This window comes from Camarhynchus parvulus, chromosome 6, assembly GCF_901933205.1.
Source record: "Camarhynchus parvulus chromosome 6, STF_HiC, whole genome shotgun sequence".
Taxonomy (NCBI): domain Eukaryota; kingdom Metazoa; phylum Chordata; class Aves; order Passeriformes; family Thraupidae; genus Camarhynchus; species Camarhynchus parvulus.
In genome coordinates, this window is record NC_044576.1 from 34,311,547 (window position 1) to 34,326,885 (window position 15,339).

A 15,339-nucleotide genomic window follows, 5' to 3' on the forward strand; every position below is an offset into this window, starting at 1 on the left:
CTTCATTATTTATTCATCCTGCTGTTGAGTCATCTGCTCTTCAGAACCTGAAAAGCCACAGAGCTCCCTTTATCTGCCACTGTTACTCTAGAAGGAAACCAAGTTTTGTGTTTGAGTCAGTCCCAACCACAGGGTGAGGGGAGCTCCACATGAATCCTTTTCTTGGGCCCGGTGAGCCTGAAATTCCTACAATTCCAGCCTGGTTTGGGCTGGAAGGGTCCCCAAAGCTCATCTTTTTCCACCCAGCCATGGCAGGGACACCTCCCACTGTCCCAGGTGCTCCCAGCCCCAGTGTCCAGCCTGGCCTTGGGCACTGCCAGGGATCCAGGGGCAGCCCCAGCTGCTCTGGGCACCTGTGCCAGGGCTGCCCACCCTGCCAGGGAACAATTCCTGCCCAAAATCCCATCCATGCCTGTCCTTGAGCTGAAGGCCACAAATTCCACAGAACTTCTGCTGTCTGGCTTTCCCTTCAGGCTCAGACTTTGCTACACCTGAATTGCTGAGGATGTAGTGATGGTAAAACCAGACATTTTCTATTTTCAGCATAAACCCATGGAAACAGTGATTCCTTTCCACTCTGGTACTGTGTTTGTGGCAGTGCCCTGAACGATTGCCCCTGTATGAGCTCATTGCTCTGCTCCTTTCAAACCAGCCTCTCACCCAGCAGAGCTTTATTGAACCCCACTGCCCATTCCTGGGTGCAGCAATTTCCCAGTGCTGAATTTTCACAAACTGGGCTGCCCCTGGATCCCTGGCAGTGCCCAAGGCCAGGCTGGACATTGGGGCTGGAGCATCTGGGACAGGGGAAGGTGTCCCTGCCATGGCAGGGGTGGCACTGGGTGGGCTTTGGGGTCCCTGCAACCCAAACCAATTTGGGGTTCCATGTAATGAAGAGGTAGACATTAATGGTTTGAGGGGGGAAAGCTTCCCAAGGAGCTGGCTGGGCTTGGAGCAAGTGGAAAAGGGAAGGAAATGGGTGTTCCAGTCCGGGCAGAATTTCATCCATCAGTGACCATGGTGCCTGCTCAGAGCCATCAGTGGCCAGCACGAGGTGACAGCACAGCTGCTGGGGAGAAGTTCCAGGTGGGATCTGCACCTGGGGACGCCTCAGGCTGATGCCACAGGCCTGGAGTCCTCCAGAGATGAGGAAAAACCCTGGTGGTGCTGTAGGTCTGTGCTCCATCTGAGCCTTCCCGAAACTTCACAGGCCTCTCACTGTGCAATTACAGGAGGATTTTAGTCTGATTATACATTAAAAACTCCCCTCTCCAAAGAAACTCCAAGATCAGAGACATTTCCTTTCAAGTATTACACTGAAATTTGAACACTCCTGCTGCTTATTACAAAATGTTTCTGCAAGGCACTGTGGAACTCTTCCACTCAATACTTTTATTGTCAGAATTGTTTAGTTTTCTCTGTAAATCCCAGCATTTCGCTTCCATACCCTTCTTCTTCACGGAAATGTTGTTAGGGAAGTTTTAGTCACAGCTTGAGCAGGATGCACAGTCACAAGCCACTGCTGTGGGTACATTAGCAGGACCATGAGAATCACAACCAAACACAAAATAAATGACATGTTTGTCCTACAGCTGGGTGAAAATGGGAATGCAAAGTCTAGAGTCTTATTTTTCCTGATCCCCACGATTCTCTAATCTTATCAAATATACATTCCCGTATTCCAAGGCGGCCTGATAAAGCAGCTTGCTAGAAATAAGTTGCATTAGATTGTGTAGAGCACATTTTCCTGGGAAATCCAATTTCACAATCGTGTTCTGGTGACATTTAGCCATTGCTTAGTACAGCAAGGGTTCCTTGGGTATCTGAAACACTCAGTCCTGTGGCAGCAGGGCCAGGGCAGGGATTTTCCCCCTGTGCCACCACAGGGACCTCGAGGGCTCAGTCCAGCTCTGGCAGGAGAGCCCTGGAGGGGCTGGAGCATGGCCAGGGCAGGGAACAGAGCCAGGAAGGGGCTGGAGAATCCCTGAGGGAGCTGGGAAGGGAATGGAGAATCCCTGAGGGAGCCGGGAAGGGAATGGAGAATCCCTGAGGAGCTGGGAAGGGAATGGAGAATCCCTGAGGGAGCTGGGAAGGGGCTGGAGAATCCCTGAGGAGCTGGGAAGGGAATGGAGAATCCCTGAGGAGCCGGGAAGGGAATGGAGAATCCCCTGAAGGAGCTGGGAAGGGGCGGAGAAGGGGCTGGAGAATCCCTGAGGAGCCGGGAAGGGAATGGAGAATCCCTGAGGGAGCCGGGAAGGGAATGGAGAATCCCTGAGGAGCTGGGAAGGGGCTGGAGAATCCCTGAGGGAGCTGGGAAGGGGCTGGAGAATCCCTGAGGGGCCGGGAAGGGGCTGGAGAATCCCTGAGGAGCTGGGAAGGGGCTGGAGAATTCCTGAGGAGCCGGGCAGGGGCTGGAGAATCCCTGAGGAGCTGGGCAGGGGCTGGAGAATCCCTGAGGAGCTGGGAAGGGCCTGGAGAATCCCTGGGGAGCTGGGAAGGGGCTCAGCCTGGAGCAAAGGAGGCTCAGGGGCCCCTGTGGCTCTGCACAGCTCCTGCCAGGAGGGCACAGCCGGGGGGTCGGGCTCTGCTCCAGGGAACAGGGACAGGAGCAGAGGGAACGGCCTCAGGCTGGGCCAGGGCAGCTCAGGGTGGGCACAGCAGGAATTGTCCCCATGGAAAGGGGGCTCAGGCACTGCCCAGGGAGGGTTGGAGTGCCCATCCCTGCAGGTGGCACCTGGAGCTGGCACCCGGAGCTCTGGGCTTGGGACACGGTGGGGATGGGGCAGTGACAGGCTGGACTCAGGGGTCTGGGAGGTCCTGTCCCACCTCAGGGGTGCTGCCCACTCCTTGCCCAGCCCTTCCCTGCATTCAGGGAAGGATCACTGCCCCTCAGTCCCAGATTCCCACAAATCCCAGGTTCCAGAGGCTGCCTGGGCACGGCACAGCTGCAGAGGGAGCGGGGCTGTCCCTGTTTGTCTGGCAGTGGAGGTGCCTCCAGGTTCATAAATCTGTATGCAGTAGTAGGGGTTCTCTACCAGCAATTCATTTTAATTATGTGAGACATAAAAAGACCACCTACAGATGAGACAATACAGCTGTAAGATTCTCAAGGTTACTGTGGGGAATACTTCATAACTGAAGTATGTTTTCCCCAAGGAATTTGACTACCATTTGATTTAATTTTTAATTTTTACATTTTAATCAAAAATAGATCAAATGGTGGTGTTCTCCCCTGGGAACCATACTTCAGATATGAAGCAGTCCATGTTCCTTTTAAATATGTAAAGCTGCCATTTATGTATAACTCATGAATGACACCCTGTGTTGCAAGCAAATATCACGCGGCAATTTCGGGATCGTCGCGGTAACAGCACCATAATCACACCAAAATATCCAAATATCCCCCAGCACAGGGCCTGCAGCAGCCAGGGAGGCCCTGGCAGCCCATCCTGCCCATCCTCAGGGGAAGGCAGAGCCCCAGGGATGGAGGATGTGCCTGCGGAGCTTGTGCTGGTCCCCGTGGGGTGGAGAAGCAGGGGAGGAGCTGCTCTGGGAGGGTCAGGAGCAGAGTTTGGGACCTCAGAGCCAGGCACGGCTGCTCCAGGCTTGGGACAGGGACTGGGGACAAGGGATGGAGGGACAGCACACAGGGAATGGCTCCCAGTGCCAGAGGGCAGGGCTGGATGGGAGATTGGGAATTGGGAATTGTTCCCTGGCAGGGTGGGCAGCCCTGGCACAGGTGCCCAGAGCAGCTGGGGCTGCCCCTGGATCCCTGGCAGTGCCCAAGGCCAGGCTGGACACTGGGGCTGGGAGCACCTGGGACAGTGGGAGGTGTCCCTGCCATGGCAGGGGTGGAAAACGATGAGCTTTGGGGTCCTTCCAACCCAAACCAGGCTGGAATTCTGTGGTAATAAACAGCCTCAAGCTGTGCCAGGGGAGGTTCAGGATGGATATTGGGAAAATTCCTTCCTGGAAAGGGCTGGAGTGCCCATCCCTGGAGGGCTTCACAGCCCTGTGGAAGTGGCACCTGGGGACATGGGCAGTGGTGGCCTTGGCAGTGCTGGGAAGGGTTGGATTCAATGGGCTCCGAGCTTTTCCTACCTGAGCAATTCTGTGACTCTGTTGAATCTTCCTGGCATTTTTTATTTTTCTGTGGTTTTAAACATTCTGGCCACTGCTTTTTTGGTTCCTTGAGAAGAGCAGGGAACAGCTCAGGAGGGGAGAGGAAGGGCTGAGGAATCCTGCTGTCCCCAGGCTGGGGGAGCTGCTGGAGCCCTGGCCAAGCCCCTTGTCACCCCTGGGAATGAGGTGACAATTCCTGCCTGTGCAGGAATTCCCAGGAAAATCCCTTTGCCCAGAGCCCCAGCCCTGGTCCTGCTCAGAGCCCCAGAATGGACACACAGGGACCTGGGTGCAAGTTGGGTGTGGGAGGAAATACCCAGTGTGAGTGTTAATTGATAATTATCTGCAGCAATCAAGGCAAAGGCAGGGTTATTTATGTGGGACTCGGAATCAGGGTATCACACCACGCTCCCAGGAGAGGGCTGAGGTTTTAAGCAACTAATTTAGACATAAACACCACGGATTTGAAATCTAGTCAATAAATTATAACATCTAAAATAAACAAAAATAAATATATTAACTGTGTATGTATATATATATACACACAGTTAACTATATATATATAACTATATATATATTTAAATATATTAACTGTATTCATTTCAACACATAAGTGTTGGCTTGTCAGATCCAGGTTGCCTTTAAACCCCACTTATCCCAATATTTTGATTTTCCATCTTCTTTTGGCAGTCAAGATGCCAAGTGGACCTGTAATTACCATCAAATTAATAGTGAGCACCTAAACCTACTACAAAGATTTTACATGACATAAATAATATATTTATTCTCCTAATTTTTATTACTCTCATAATAATATTTATTCTCCTAATTCTTATTACTCTCATAATAATATATTTATTCTCCTAATTCTTATTACTCTCATAATAATATATTTATTCTCCTCATCAGAGGTTTTATTTACCTTTATTCCTCAGATATCACTCAGGGAATAACACAACCAGACAAGCCCATGCTGCAGCCAAAGTGGTGTTTAATGCTTCTGTTTTTGCAAGGAACAGTTTACAAAATACAAAGTTAAAAATAAGAATTAGATCCTTTAAACCTGAATTAAAAACAGGCCAGGGGCCTTTCTCTCTATATACAGGTAAATAAGCATCACTGGTTATTCTGTGTACAAACCACAGCAGCAGGAAATAGAAAATGTATATTTTTTCTCATCAAGAAAACAAAATTTCAGAGTTCTACAAGGCACACAAAAATAACTCTGTGGTTCCACTGCAGATTTGACACAAATCTGCTTTAATGGAATATTCACTGCCCCAGCCTGTGCCAGCTTAATGATCCTGGAAAATCCCAAAATAAATTACAAACACATCTATTTAAAAAAATATCACTATTAAAAGCCTTCAGTGGAGCAGACAATTAAACTCCAATTTGCTGACTGATTTTAAAAAAACAACACTCCTTGCCCTGTTGGAAAACATGGAGCAAGGAATCACATGTGAGAGGAAAGGTTCACTCTGGAATTGATCCAGGCGCTTCTGCCTTCCAATGTGGGGAGAAAAACAGGGGTCTGAGAGGAGTTAGAGGTGGTTTTATTCAGAGGAGAGCTCGGGAGGAGTCAGGGCAGCACTGCCCTGCCCTGGGAACACCTGGATGAGAGCCCCAGGGAGCAGCTCCAGGGGTTCCCGGTGGGCACAGTTCCCCCAGAACGAGCTGAAATGTGAATCTCTGCAGCCCCAGGCTGGGCAGCCGTGGCACAAGGGGCACAGAGCACCTGGGGCTGCCCCTGCATCCCTGGCAGTGCCAGGCTGGATGGGGCTGGGAGCACCTGGGACAGGGGAAGGTGTCCCAGGTGGAGCTGGATGGGCTTTGAGGTCCTTTCCAGCCCAAAGCAGGCTGGAATCCTGCAGGGAAGTGGGATTGGGACAGCTGGAAATGAGGGCAGACTCCTTTCCACTGCCTGCTGCCCTGTTTGGGGCTCACTCCCAGCACTGATGGCGTTAGGAGGAGAATATGTTGTATTTATTGATTTAAACATCAGAAGTGATTGCTCTGCTTTCCCCTCTGTGCTCCTGCAGAAAGCCCAGCACAGAGAGCCCTGTTTGGGATCAGTGCCCTCAAGGGAACAGCTGGAATTCCCCATGTCCCTGCCAGCCCAGCCTGCACAGGGCACGTGGGACAGGGGAAGGACATCCCTGCTCACCCCGAACCTAAAGCAGCATCAGGGCTTCCTGCTTTCCTCAGCAATGCCTTGAATGAAATGCACAGAAACCCCTGCTCCCTGCCCAGGGACAGTGGGAAATCCTCATGAAATAAATCAGCAGCACACAAATGCTGAGTTACTCAAGCAACACGTGAGGAAATAAAATCTAAAAGCACACCTGCACTAAATATGCATCCGTATTTTGGTTAGAAAATAAAAGTTCCCAAAAATCCCATTAAAATCCTGCTGCAGCCAGCCCTAGCATTCACCATGACATTTCAAACAAATGCTGGAAAAGCAGGAGAATTTAAAAGGATTTTAAATTCTTGCCACAAACCCCGCCAAGAGCAGAAGGAAAACCAGAAAAGAACCAGCTGGTTCTTGGTTTTACCCCAGATCCACGTTTAAAGCAAACAGAGGAAATGCTGACACAGGTATCTGTGAACTCTTGAACACAATAAAATGGGAGTTATTTAAGGAAAACCCACTTTTTGCTTTGATAATCCATGTTTTCCCTGTGTTTTAAACTTGAGCCCATACTTTTGCCTGATGCATTCTGGCAGAAAACTCTTCCATCACAGACTCCGAGTCCAGTTTTGGTATTCCCCCCTTTGAACACCTGAAATTTTGACAAAATTTGACCAATTTCTGACCAGTCCTAATCATTATTTGTCACACTTGAGGTTTTGAGTGATTCTGCAGGGACTAAACCCTTTTAGCCCTGTACATTTAATCAGATAATTCAGCTTCTGCAGCACAGAAACTGCTCTTTATCCACCTTGTTTTTTTAAATACTGCTTTGATTACCAGGATTTTTAAAAGGCATGGGGATGTAAAAATGAATTCCCCACAAATTCTGACACCCCAGATCTTGGTATCAAGTATGTAAATACTAACTTGAAAGTATTTATTCTTAATTTAACTAAAATTTTTATTAGGTTAGAGGAAACTTTTTTTTAACCAAAATCTGAATGCCAATTAAGTGCAGGTCTGCTTTTAGATTTACTTCCTCATGTATAACTTAATTAAACTCAGTATTTATGTGATATTCATTTATTTAATGAGAATATCTCAACTCAGTGCTGATCCAACTCCACACACAACATGGGAAGGATTCAAGGACTGAAAAAAGCCTTTGCCTGAGGATTTTGCAGCCTGATAACCCCCAAAATTAACCTTTCAGAGGTTAATTAACCTGTCCTTAGATTTGTGCCAATAAAAGCCTGCTGGGTGATGAGGTCAAGCCTTTTTAAACAGATTTTTTTTGGATTTAAAGGTAAGCTTCAATGGGATTTTTCCTGGACTCCACAGCTGCAAAGCCACTTAAAAACTAAAATTTGTGTGCTCCCATTTCTGCCTGTGGCCCTGCACAAGGAGGATTTTCCAAAGGAGCATTTTCCAACGGGGTCAGGGCTGTTGGGAAAACCTTTGGAATCAACACCAGCTCTGGCCCAGTCCCAGGTGAAGCCTGGGCCCAGGGCCAGCTCAACTTAATCAATCTAAAACATGAAATCTGCCTTTCCTTGTCCTTTACGGACAAATTCTGAACTACCTAAACATGAAATCTGCCTTTTCTTTTCCTTTATGGACAAATTCTAAGCTAAACATGAAATCTGCCTTTTCTTGTCCTTTTTAAACAAATTCTGAGCTAAACCTGAAATCTGCCTTTTCTTGTCCTTTTTAAACAAATTCTGAGCTAAACCTGAAATCTGCCTTTTCTTGTCCTTTTTAAACAAATTCTGAGCTAAACCTGAAATCTGCCTTTTCTTGTCCTTTTTAAACAAATTCTGAGTTACCTAAACATAAAATCTGCATTTTCTTGTTCTTTTAAAACAAATTCTGAGCTAACTATGAAATCTGCCTTTTCCTTTATGGACAAATTCTGAGCTAAACATGAAATCTGCCTTTTCCTTTTAAAACAAATTCTGAACTACCTAAACATGACATCTGCCTTTCCTTGTCCTTTATGAACAAATTCTGAGCTAAACATCAAATCTGCCTTTTTTTGTCCTTTTAAAATGAATTCTGAGTTACCTAAACATGAAACCAGCCTTTCCTTGTCCTTTATGGACAAATTCTGAACTACCTAAACATGAAACCAGCCTTTCCTTGTCCTTTTTAGACAAATTTTGAGCTAAATATGAAATCAGCCATTTTTTGTCCTTTTAAAACAAATTCTGAGTTACCTAAACATGAAACCAGCCTTTCCTTGTCCTTTTTGGACAAATTCTGAGCTCCCTGAGGAGCAGAAGCGTTTTGGGCAGGTGTGAAGTTGCAGGGAACGGTGCCCAGGGTGGGGTGCTGAGGCAGGGCAGGACCCAGGAGCAGCTGCATCCTGGGGATCCCAGCAGGAAATCAGAGCTGCTCCTCTCCTTTTCTAGAAGCCCAGGATGTGACTGAAGTGGCCCTGGAAGGAGAAAATCTCGGGTCATTACAAAGGAGCTTGGCAAAAAGGCTTTTCCTCACTCTTCGTTTTCAAATTTTATTTGAATTTGCTGAGTACCACCACAAATATTCCTTTTTTTTCCTCCAGGGATGAGTGGAAATAAATTAACACAATCAATGACTGCTCAGTCACAGCTCCTGATGGAAACTTTGATGGAAACTTTGCCTTGAATTCCATAAATCAGAGATTTTGCTATGAACATCCAGCATTTCCTCACACCTCTCCTCATTTTGGCTCTGGAAGGAGCAATATTTTCAATACTTTATCTATTCCTCAGAAAGGAAATATCCAATTACAGAAAAAAAAGGAGATAGAATGAGATTCCTGAATATTTTGTTATGATCCAGTAAATCAAGGACAAGCAAAATTGGGTAGAGGAAGTGTTATGTTATTGTTTCTTTCAGTTACTGCCCAAATTCTGCTTTTTAGAGAGAATTTGAAAAATGTTTTGACAATCTCCAGATTTTCCAACTGCTGCTGGAATTATTAATTTGTGCTCTGCTGAAATGCTAGATCCATCCCCTTTATTTTTAATGTCCATGCTCTATTCCTGAGCAATGCAATTGTGGAGGTTATTAACTTCATGTTTTAGTGGGGAACAAGTCCCAGTCATTTTTGTCCCAAAAAAGCAGATTGCCACACTTACAGATTCTCCAGCAACACATCTCGGGCACGGCTGGGAAATGCCTTTGCTGCCATGGTTTTCCAAAACCTGAGGAACAAAACCAGACACAAATTCATCAAAAAGGAAAGGAAAGGGGAAAGGGGAAAGGGGAAAGGGGAAGGGAAAAGGGGAAGGGAAAAGGGGAAGGGAAAAGGGAAGGGAAAAGGGGAAGGGAAAAGGGGAAGGGAAAAGGGGAAGGGAAAAGGGGGAAGGGAAAAGGGGAAGGGAAAAGGGGAAGGGAAAAGGGGAAAGGGAAAAGGGGAAAGGGAAAGGGGAAAGGGAAAAGGAGAAGGGAAAAGGAGAAGGGAAAAGGAGAAGGGAAAAGGAGAAGGGAAAAGGAAATGAAAAGGAAAGGAGAAGGGAAATGAAAAGGAAAGGAGAAGGGAAATGAAAAGGAAAGGAAGAAAAAAAAAAAAAAGGGAAAAAAACGGAAAAAAAAGAAAAAAAGAGGGCAATTATTTGCAGCTGTATGATAAAACGTACTTGAGAAGTGATTTTGTAGCCAACCCATGGACAGTGGGAACTTACCATGGAATTCTGCTTTGTCTTTGCAGCCCAGGGAGCAGAGCCAGGGAGGAGTTTCTGCCTGGAATCCAGGTCCATGGCACAGTCCACCAGCTGGGCAGCAGCCTCCCCTGGAATGGTGTCCAGCAGCCTGCACACCCGCTTCTGGAGCAGCAAAGGCAATATTTCCATCTCTGTACAGCACAGGCCCCACGTCCTGGGGATGTTCCTGCCTGGGCCTCCCAAGGATCACACACCCATTGGGAAGAACACCAGGAGCACAATGGGGCACTAGGGCAGAACCCCAAGGTTTGGGGTTCCCACTGCCCCTCGTGCTGGGAGAGCAGCAATTCTGCACCTCAGACCTCTGTGTGCCCCACAAAGAGCAGCAGTTCTGTACATCACACCTCTGTGTGCCCCTGGGAGCAGGAATTCTGTACCTGGCAGGAATTCTGTGTCACACAGCTCTCTGTGAGCAGCAATTCTGTACATCACACCTCTGTGTGCCCCTGGGAGCAGGAATTCTGTGTGTCACATCCCTCTGTGCCCCAGTCCCATGAAATCCCTGGCAAAAGGCATCCCTGAGCCTCCACCCCAGCAGGACTTGGCATGATCCAAGGAATTGTGTGGAGGGAGTGATTAAACCCAGGAAGCACAAGGAGAAGTGATGCCAGTGATGGGAACACCCTTGGAGAGGGGTTTTCTGTTTTCCCCGAACACTGGCACCTTCTCCCAGCTCTCCAGAGCTCCCCCATGCACTCCCTCCTCCTGGGGCTGCGCCCTGAGCTGTGCCCAGAGAAAGAAAGGATGGAAAAACGGGAAAAAACGCAAAACCCCGAAGCTGGTTGAGCTCAGTCCCCGGCCCGGCCGTGTCCGCTCCCGAGCCCGCACCGCCCGTGACAGTCGCGACACGGCCCGGGGGCGACCGGGACCAGGACCGGGCCCTGCCCGAGCCTCTGCCCCATTCCCATTCCCGGTCGCAGTCCCCGTTCCCGAATTCCCATCCCCGTTCTCGACTCACACATTCCGGCTCCCCGGCTGCCCCCGGCCCGAGCGCCGCACGCCGGCCCCGCACCGGCACCGCGGCCATGGCGGCACCGGCACCGCCCCGGGATCCGCCCCGGGATCCACCCGGGATCCACCCCGGCACCGGCACCGCCCCGGGATCCACCCCGGGATCCACCCCCGGCACCTCCCCCGGCACCGCCCCGGGATCCGCCTCCCGGCACCGGCACCGCCCCGGGATCCGCCCCGGGATCCACCCCCGGCACCGGCACCGCCCCGGGATCCGCCCCGGGATCCACCCCGGAACCTCCCCCGGCACCGGCACCGGCACCGCCCCGGGATCCGCCCCGGGATCCACCCCGGAACCTCCCCCGGCACCGGCACCGGCACCGCCCCGGGATCCGCCCCGGGATCCACCCCCGGCACCGGCACCGCCCCGGGATCCACCCCGGTATCCACCCCGGCACCTCCCCGGCACCGGCACGGCCCCGGGATCCGCCCCCGGAACCACCCCGGGCACCGCCCCGGGATCCGCCTCCCGGCACCGGCACCGCTCCGGTATCCTCCCCCGGAACCTCCCCACCCGGTACTGGCACCGCCGCGGGACCGCCCCGGGATCCACCCCTGGAACCAGGATCCGCCCCGGCACCGGCACCGCCGCGGGATCCGCCCCTGGAACCGGGATCCGCCCCGGGACCTCTCCTGTAACGCGGCCCCGGGATGCGCTCCTGGAACCGCCCCTGAATCCACGCCCGGAACCTCCCCCCGGCTCCGACACCGACCCGGAGCGATCGCGGCCGCTCCGCGTCCGTCGCGCAGCGCTGAGCCCGGCCCCGTCCGCATCACGAGCTGGGCACACCTGGGAGGGACCCCAAATCCCCCCCAGTGCCCCCCCTGCCATGGCAGGGACACCTCCCACTGCCCCAGGTGCTCCCAGCCCCAGTGTCCAGCCTGGCCTTGGGCACTGCCAGGGATCCAGGGGCAGCCCCAGCTGCTCTGGGCACCCTGTGCCAGGGAACAGTTCCCAATTCCCAATCTCCCATCCAAATTTACCCACTGTCAGCTTAAAGCCATCCCCCGAGTCCTGTCCCGCCACCTCTCAGCACCTTCAGGCACTGAAAAGTCACACTTAGCTCACCCCAGATCCTTCTCCAGGCTGAACGATCCCGATTGTCCCAGCCCTTCTCCCAGGGGAGAAGCTCCCTCCATCCCTCTCTCATAAGGCACTGCTGGCCTTCAGCTGCACCCAGAGGTTTTGCAGGACAGAACACAGATTATTCCCGGGCATCCATCCCTTCTGGAGCTCTGAGCTCTGGAACACTGCATTGACCTGAGACCGTGGAGAAGCTTCCCAAATGGAATGATGGAACTGGGATTGTGGGTGTGGAGTTTGATTAGAAGTGTGTGATATCACAGAGTGGAAAACTTAAGAGTTTAATGGTTTAGAATATAGTAATATATATTGAACAAGATGGAGGTTTTAGGGTGGAGGCTGGTCCTTCTTCTTCACCATCTTCTTGACCTTCTTCTCCATGGGTTTGGGTGGTTTTGTGTAATTGGATAAAAAAGTCCCCACGCAGATCACAGGTTATTTAAATTAAAAGTAGAAATAATTTAGGTGCCATTTCTTAATTGGACAGTTTATCCTTCAAGGGCCTTGTAGAGAGAGATGGGGCTCCATTTTTATTGTGTTAGAGTGAAGTGCTGCAGAACTCAGGGTTTGTGAGATTGTAACATAGATAAGAACTGATAAACATCTGAGTCCTAACAAGAAATAACATCTCATACATTTAATCCCGACCTTGGCAGAAAAGAAACAAAGAATTCATTAGAAAGGCAACACAGGATTCTTTGGGAATCCTGCTGGAAAACTGCAGTGGGATTTGGGAGCAGCTGGGAGCAGTCACCCAGCCTCTTCCTTTGGGGGTTTTTCACCCCGATTTGGGCTCCACATCCATCTCCGTGGGGCTGCAGGTGAGCAGGGCACCACCCAGCATGTGCCAGGTTCATTTGTCCTCCTGCCTGTTGTCCCAGACACATTTTATGGAAAATCCTTTCCTTAGGATGTTTCCTCCTGAGAAGCTGAGAGGCCTCAGGAACAAAATGTACCCAATGATTATCTGCTGCTGTGGAATGCAACAGGTGCATCTGTGATTGGTCTCATGGGGTTGTTTCTAATTCATGGCCAATCACAGCCCGGCTGGCTCGGACTCTGGTCAGTCACAAGATTTTATTATCATTCCATTCTTTCCTTTGCTTTCAAGCCTTCTGATGAAATCCTTTCTTCTATTCTTTTAGTATAGGGTTTTTTAAAATATTATCATTATAGTTTTATATATTATTTATTATATTTATTTTATTTTATATATTTTATATATATATATTCTTATATTGTTAGTATAGTTTTATATATATTATATATATTTCATATAAATAGATAAGAATATATTTATATCTACATATATTCATATCTACATATATTTATATCTATATATAATTATATTTATATAATTATAGTTTGAATATTATATATAATAAATACACAATATTAAGATAGAAATATTAAATATATTAGATATTAAATATATTCGATATTAAATTATAGTATTAAAAGACATTAATTTATATATTGTTTATTATATTTATATACTAGTATATTATTTGTATAGTTTTTATATATAATATAAAAACTATACTAATAATATACCAATTATAGTATATTATTATATTATTATACTTTATATTAATATATAATAACATATTTATATTATTAGTATAGTCTTTTAAATATTATATATATCATAAAATAATAACCCAGCCTTCTGAACCATGGAGTCAGATCACTGTCTCCTCCCTCTTCCTGGGACCCCTGTGAACACCCGCACAGCCTGCTCCACCCCGAGTCCTTGAAGCTTCCCTGGATGCTCCTGCCAAGCTCCATATGGGATCCCAGAAATACAGCTGCATGGGAGGCAGATTTAGCTCTCCCCTGGCTCCGTGGGCCTCTCCATTTGGAGCTGCACTCCTCGCCTCTCCCTTGCCAGGGAGCCTGGAAAAGGTCTCGGGAAGCTCTCTCAGGGCTGAGGTTTGATTTACGGGGCAGAGCTGGAGCTGACGTGGGCCGCAGAGGGAAGAGATTTATTGCCAGGGGCTCCATCTGTCCCACTCGGAGCGGAACCGCGGCACGGAGCCTCGGCCTCCATCCCATAATGCCTGCCCCCCGACCCTTGGGATTCCCTCTGCTGCGTTCCTTCACAGCCCAAATCCACCCCTGCTTGTTGGGAACTCACCAGGAATGGGACTGGAAGAGGAATCCCAAAAAAGAGCCCCAAACCCAGGAGCCAATCCGGCAGCATCAGCAGGAATTCCATGGAATTTTCCAGGGAGGCCTGGCTGTGACACAGAGGGAATGTCCGCAGCAAAACTCTGCTGGGTGGAGAACTCATTTCACACCTTTGGATTGGTTTCTGTTTGGATCCTTCATTGACACGAAGGTTTTAGGCCTTGATTGGCCGTGGCAGTTCTGTCCAGGCTGGCTGTGGGGCACTTTGCTCAGGTGAGTTACGGCACCGTGAGTACTGGATTTCTTACAGCGACCCTGTGAACCCCTTCTACAACACCCACACTAACAGTACGTGCTTAACAATCACTGCGAAAAACGCCAATCACTTGGTTTTAAAGATTTTAAAAGTTTAATAGTAATAAATGGTTATAAAAATAGCAATAAAATTGGAGTAATATAAATTTTGGACAATTGCGATTAGGACAATATGAGACAATAGAGACAAAGAGTTAAGGACAGTCCTGGTACCTTTTCTGGGCAGCACAAGCCCGAAAAAGGCCCCACGTTAAGAGAGGATTAACCCTTAAAAGCAACAGCCTGTTGCATATTGATGCACCTCATCCATGATGCATAAATTCCGTTCAAACACAGGATTCTGTCTGGGCAGTGTCAGCTTCTTCCTCTAAATCCTGACAGCACCTTTGAGGTGGGAAGAAGTTCGTTTCTCCTGATAATAGAGCAATAAATTCTCTTTCTCTGAAAGATTCAGGTGTCCTGTGGCTGCTATCTCACTGCGAGTCCTTTCTTTAAAAAGTATCCTACATAGCATCGTTTCTATTTTAACATTTTGTTATAGCCTAAAACTATATCGAACACACTACTTAATAAAATTAATACAGCATCACTTTCTGACATAACACATATAATATTCATTTGAACATTTGCGAAAAGCCAATCATAAAACACGCATTTTTCACAATTACCAACTAGTTTACAACAGTTCCCGACCCATTCTTATCAATTGGAACGGCACGGGGGACACGTGACACAGGGAGGGACACGTGACACGGGAAATAGACGTGAGGCGGGAGGACACGTGACACGGGCGGGACACGTGACATAGCGGACCACGTGAGGCAGGAGGAAGCGCG

At 48.8% G+C, this 15,339-nt stretch overlaps 1 protein-coding gene across 1 annotated transcript; it reads right to left on the reverse strand.

Annotated features, from left to right (window-relative positions):
- Positions 1 to 5,093: 5,093 nt before the first annotated feature.
- On the reverse strand, positions 5,094 to 10,996 carry C6H10orf143 (chromosome 6 C10orf143 homolog). The gene is made up of 4 exons (XM_030951614.1): positions 10,922 to 10,996; positions 9,925 to 10,065; positions 9,379 to 9,444; positions 5,094 to 8,693 (listed from the first exon to the last, which is right to left on the reverse strand). Exons 1-4 carry the CDS (start codon positions 10,988 to 10,990, stop codon positions 8,664 to 8,666), a joined length of 306 nt encoding a protein of 101 aa, XP_030807474.1. The 5' UTR covers positions 10,991 to 10,996; the 3' UTR covers positions 5,094 to 8,663.
- Between the last annotated feature and the right edge of the window lie 4,343 nt (positions 10,997 to 15,339).

Excerpts from the sequence above, each read along its gene's own strand:
- C6H10orf143 (XM_030951614.1), bottom strand. The coding sequence starts at position 10,990 with ATGGCCGCGGTGCCGGTGCGGGGCCGGCGTGCGGCGCTCGGGCCGGGG. Across the intron at positions 10,066-10,921 it reads CAGCCGGGGAGCCGGAATGT|AAGCGGGTGTGCAGGCTGCT; the intron begins GTGAGTCGAGAA and ends TTGCTGCTCCAG. Across the intron at positions 8,694-9,378 it reads GATGTGTTGCTGGAGAATCT|GGCCACTTCAGTCACATCCT; the intron begins GTAAGTGTGGCA and ends TTCTCCTTCCAG.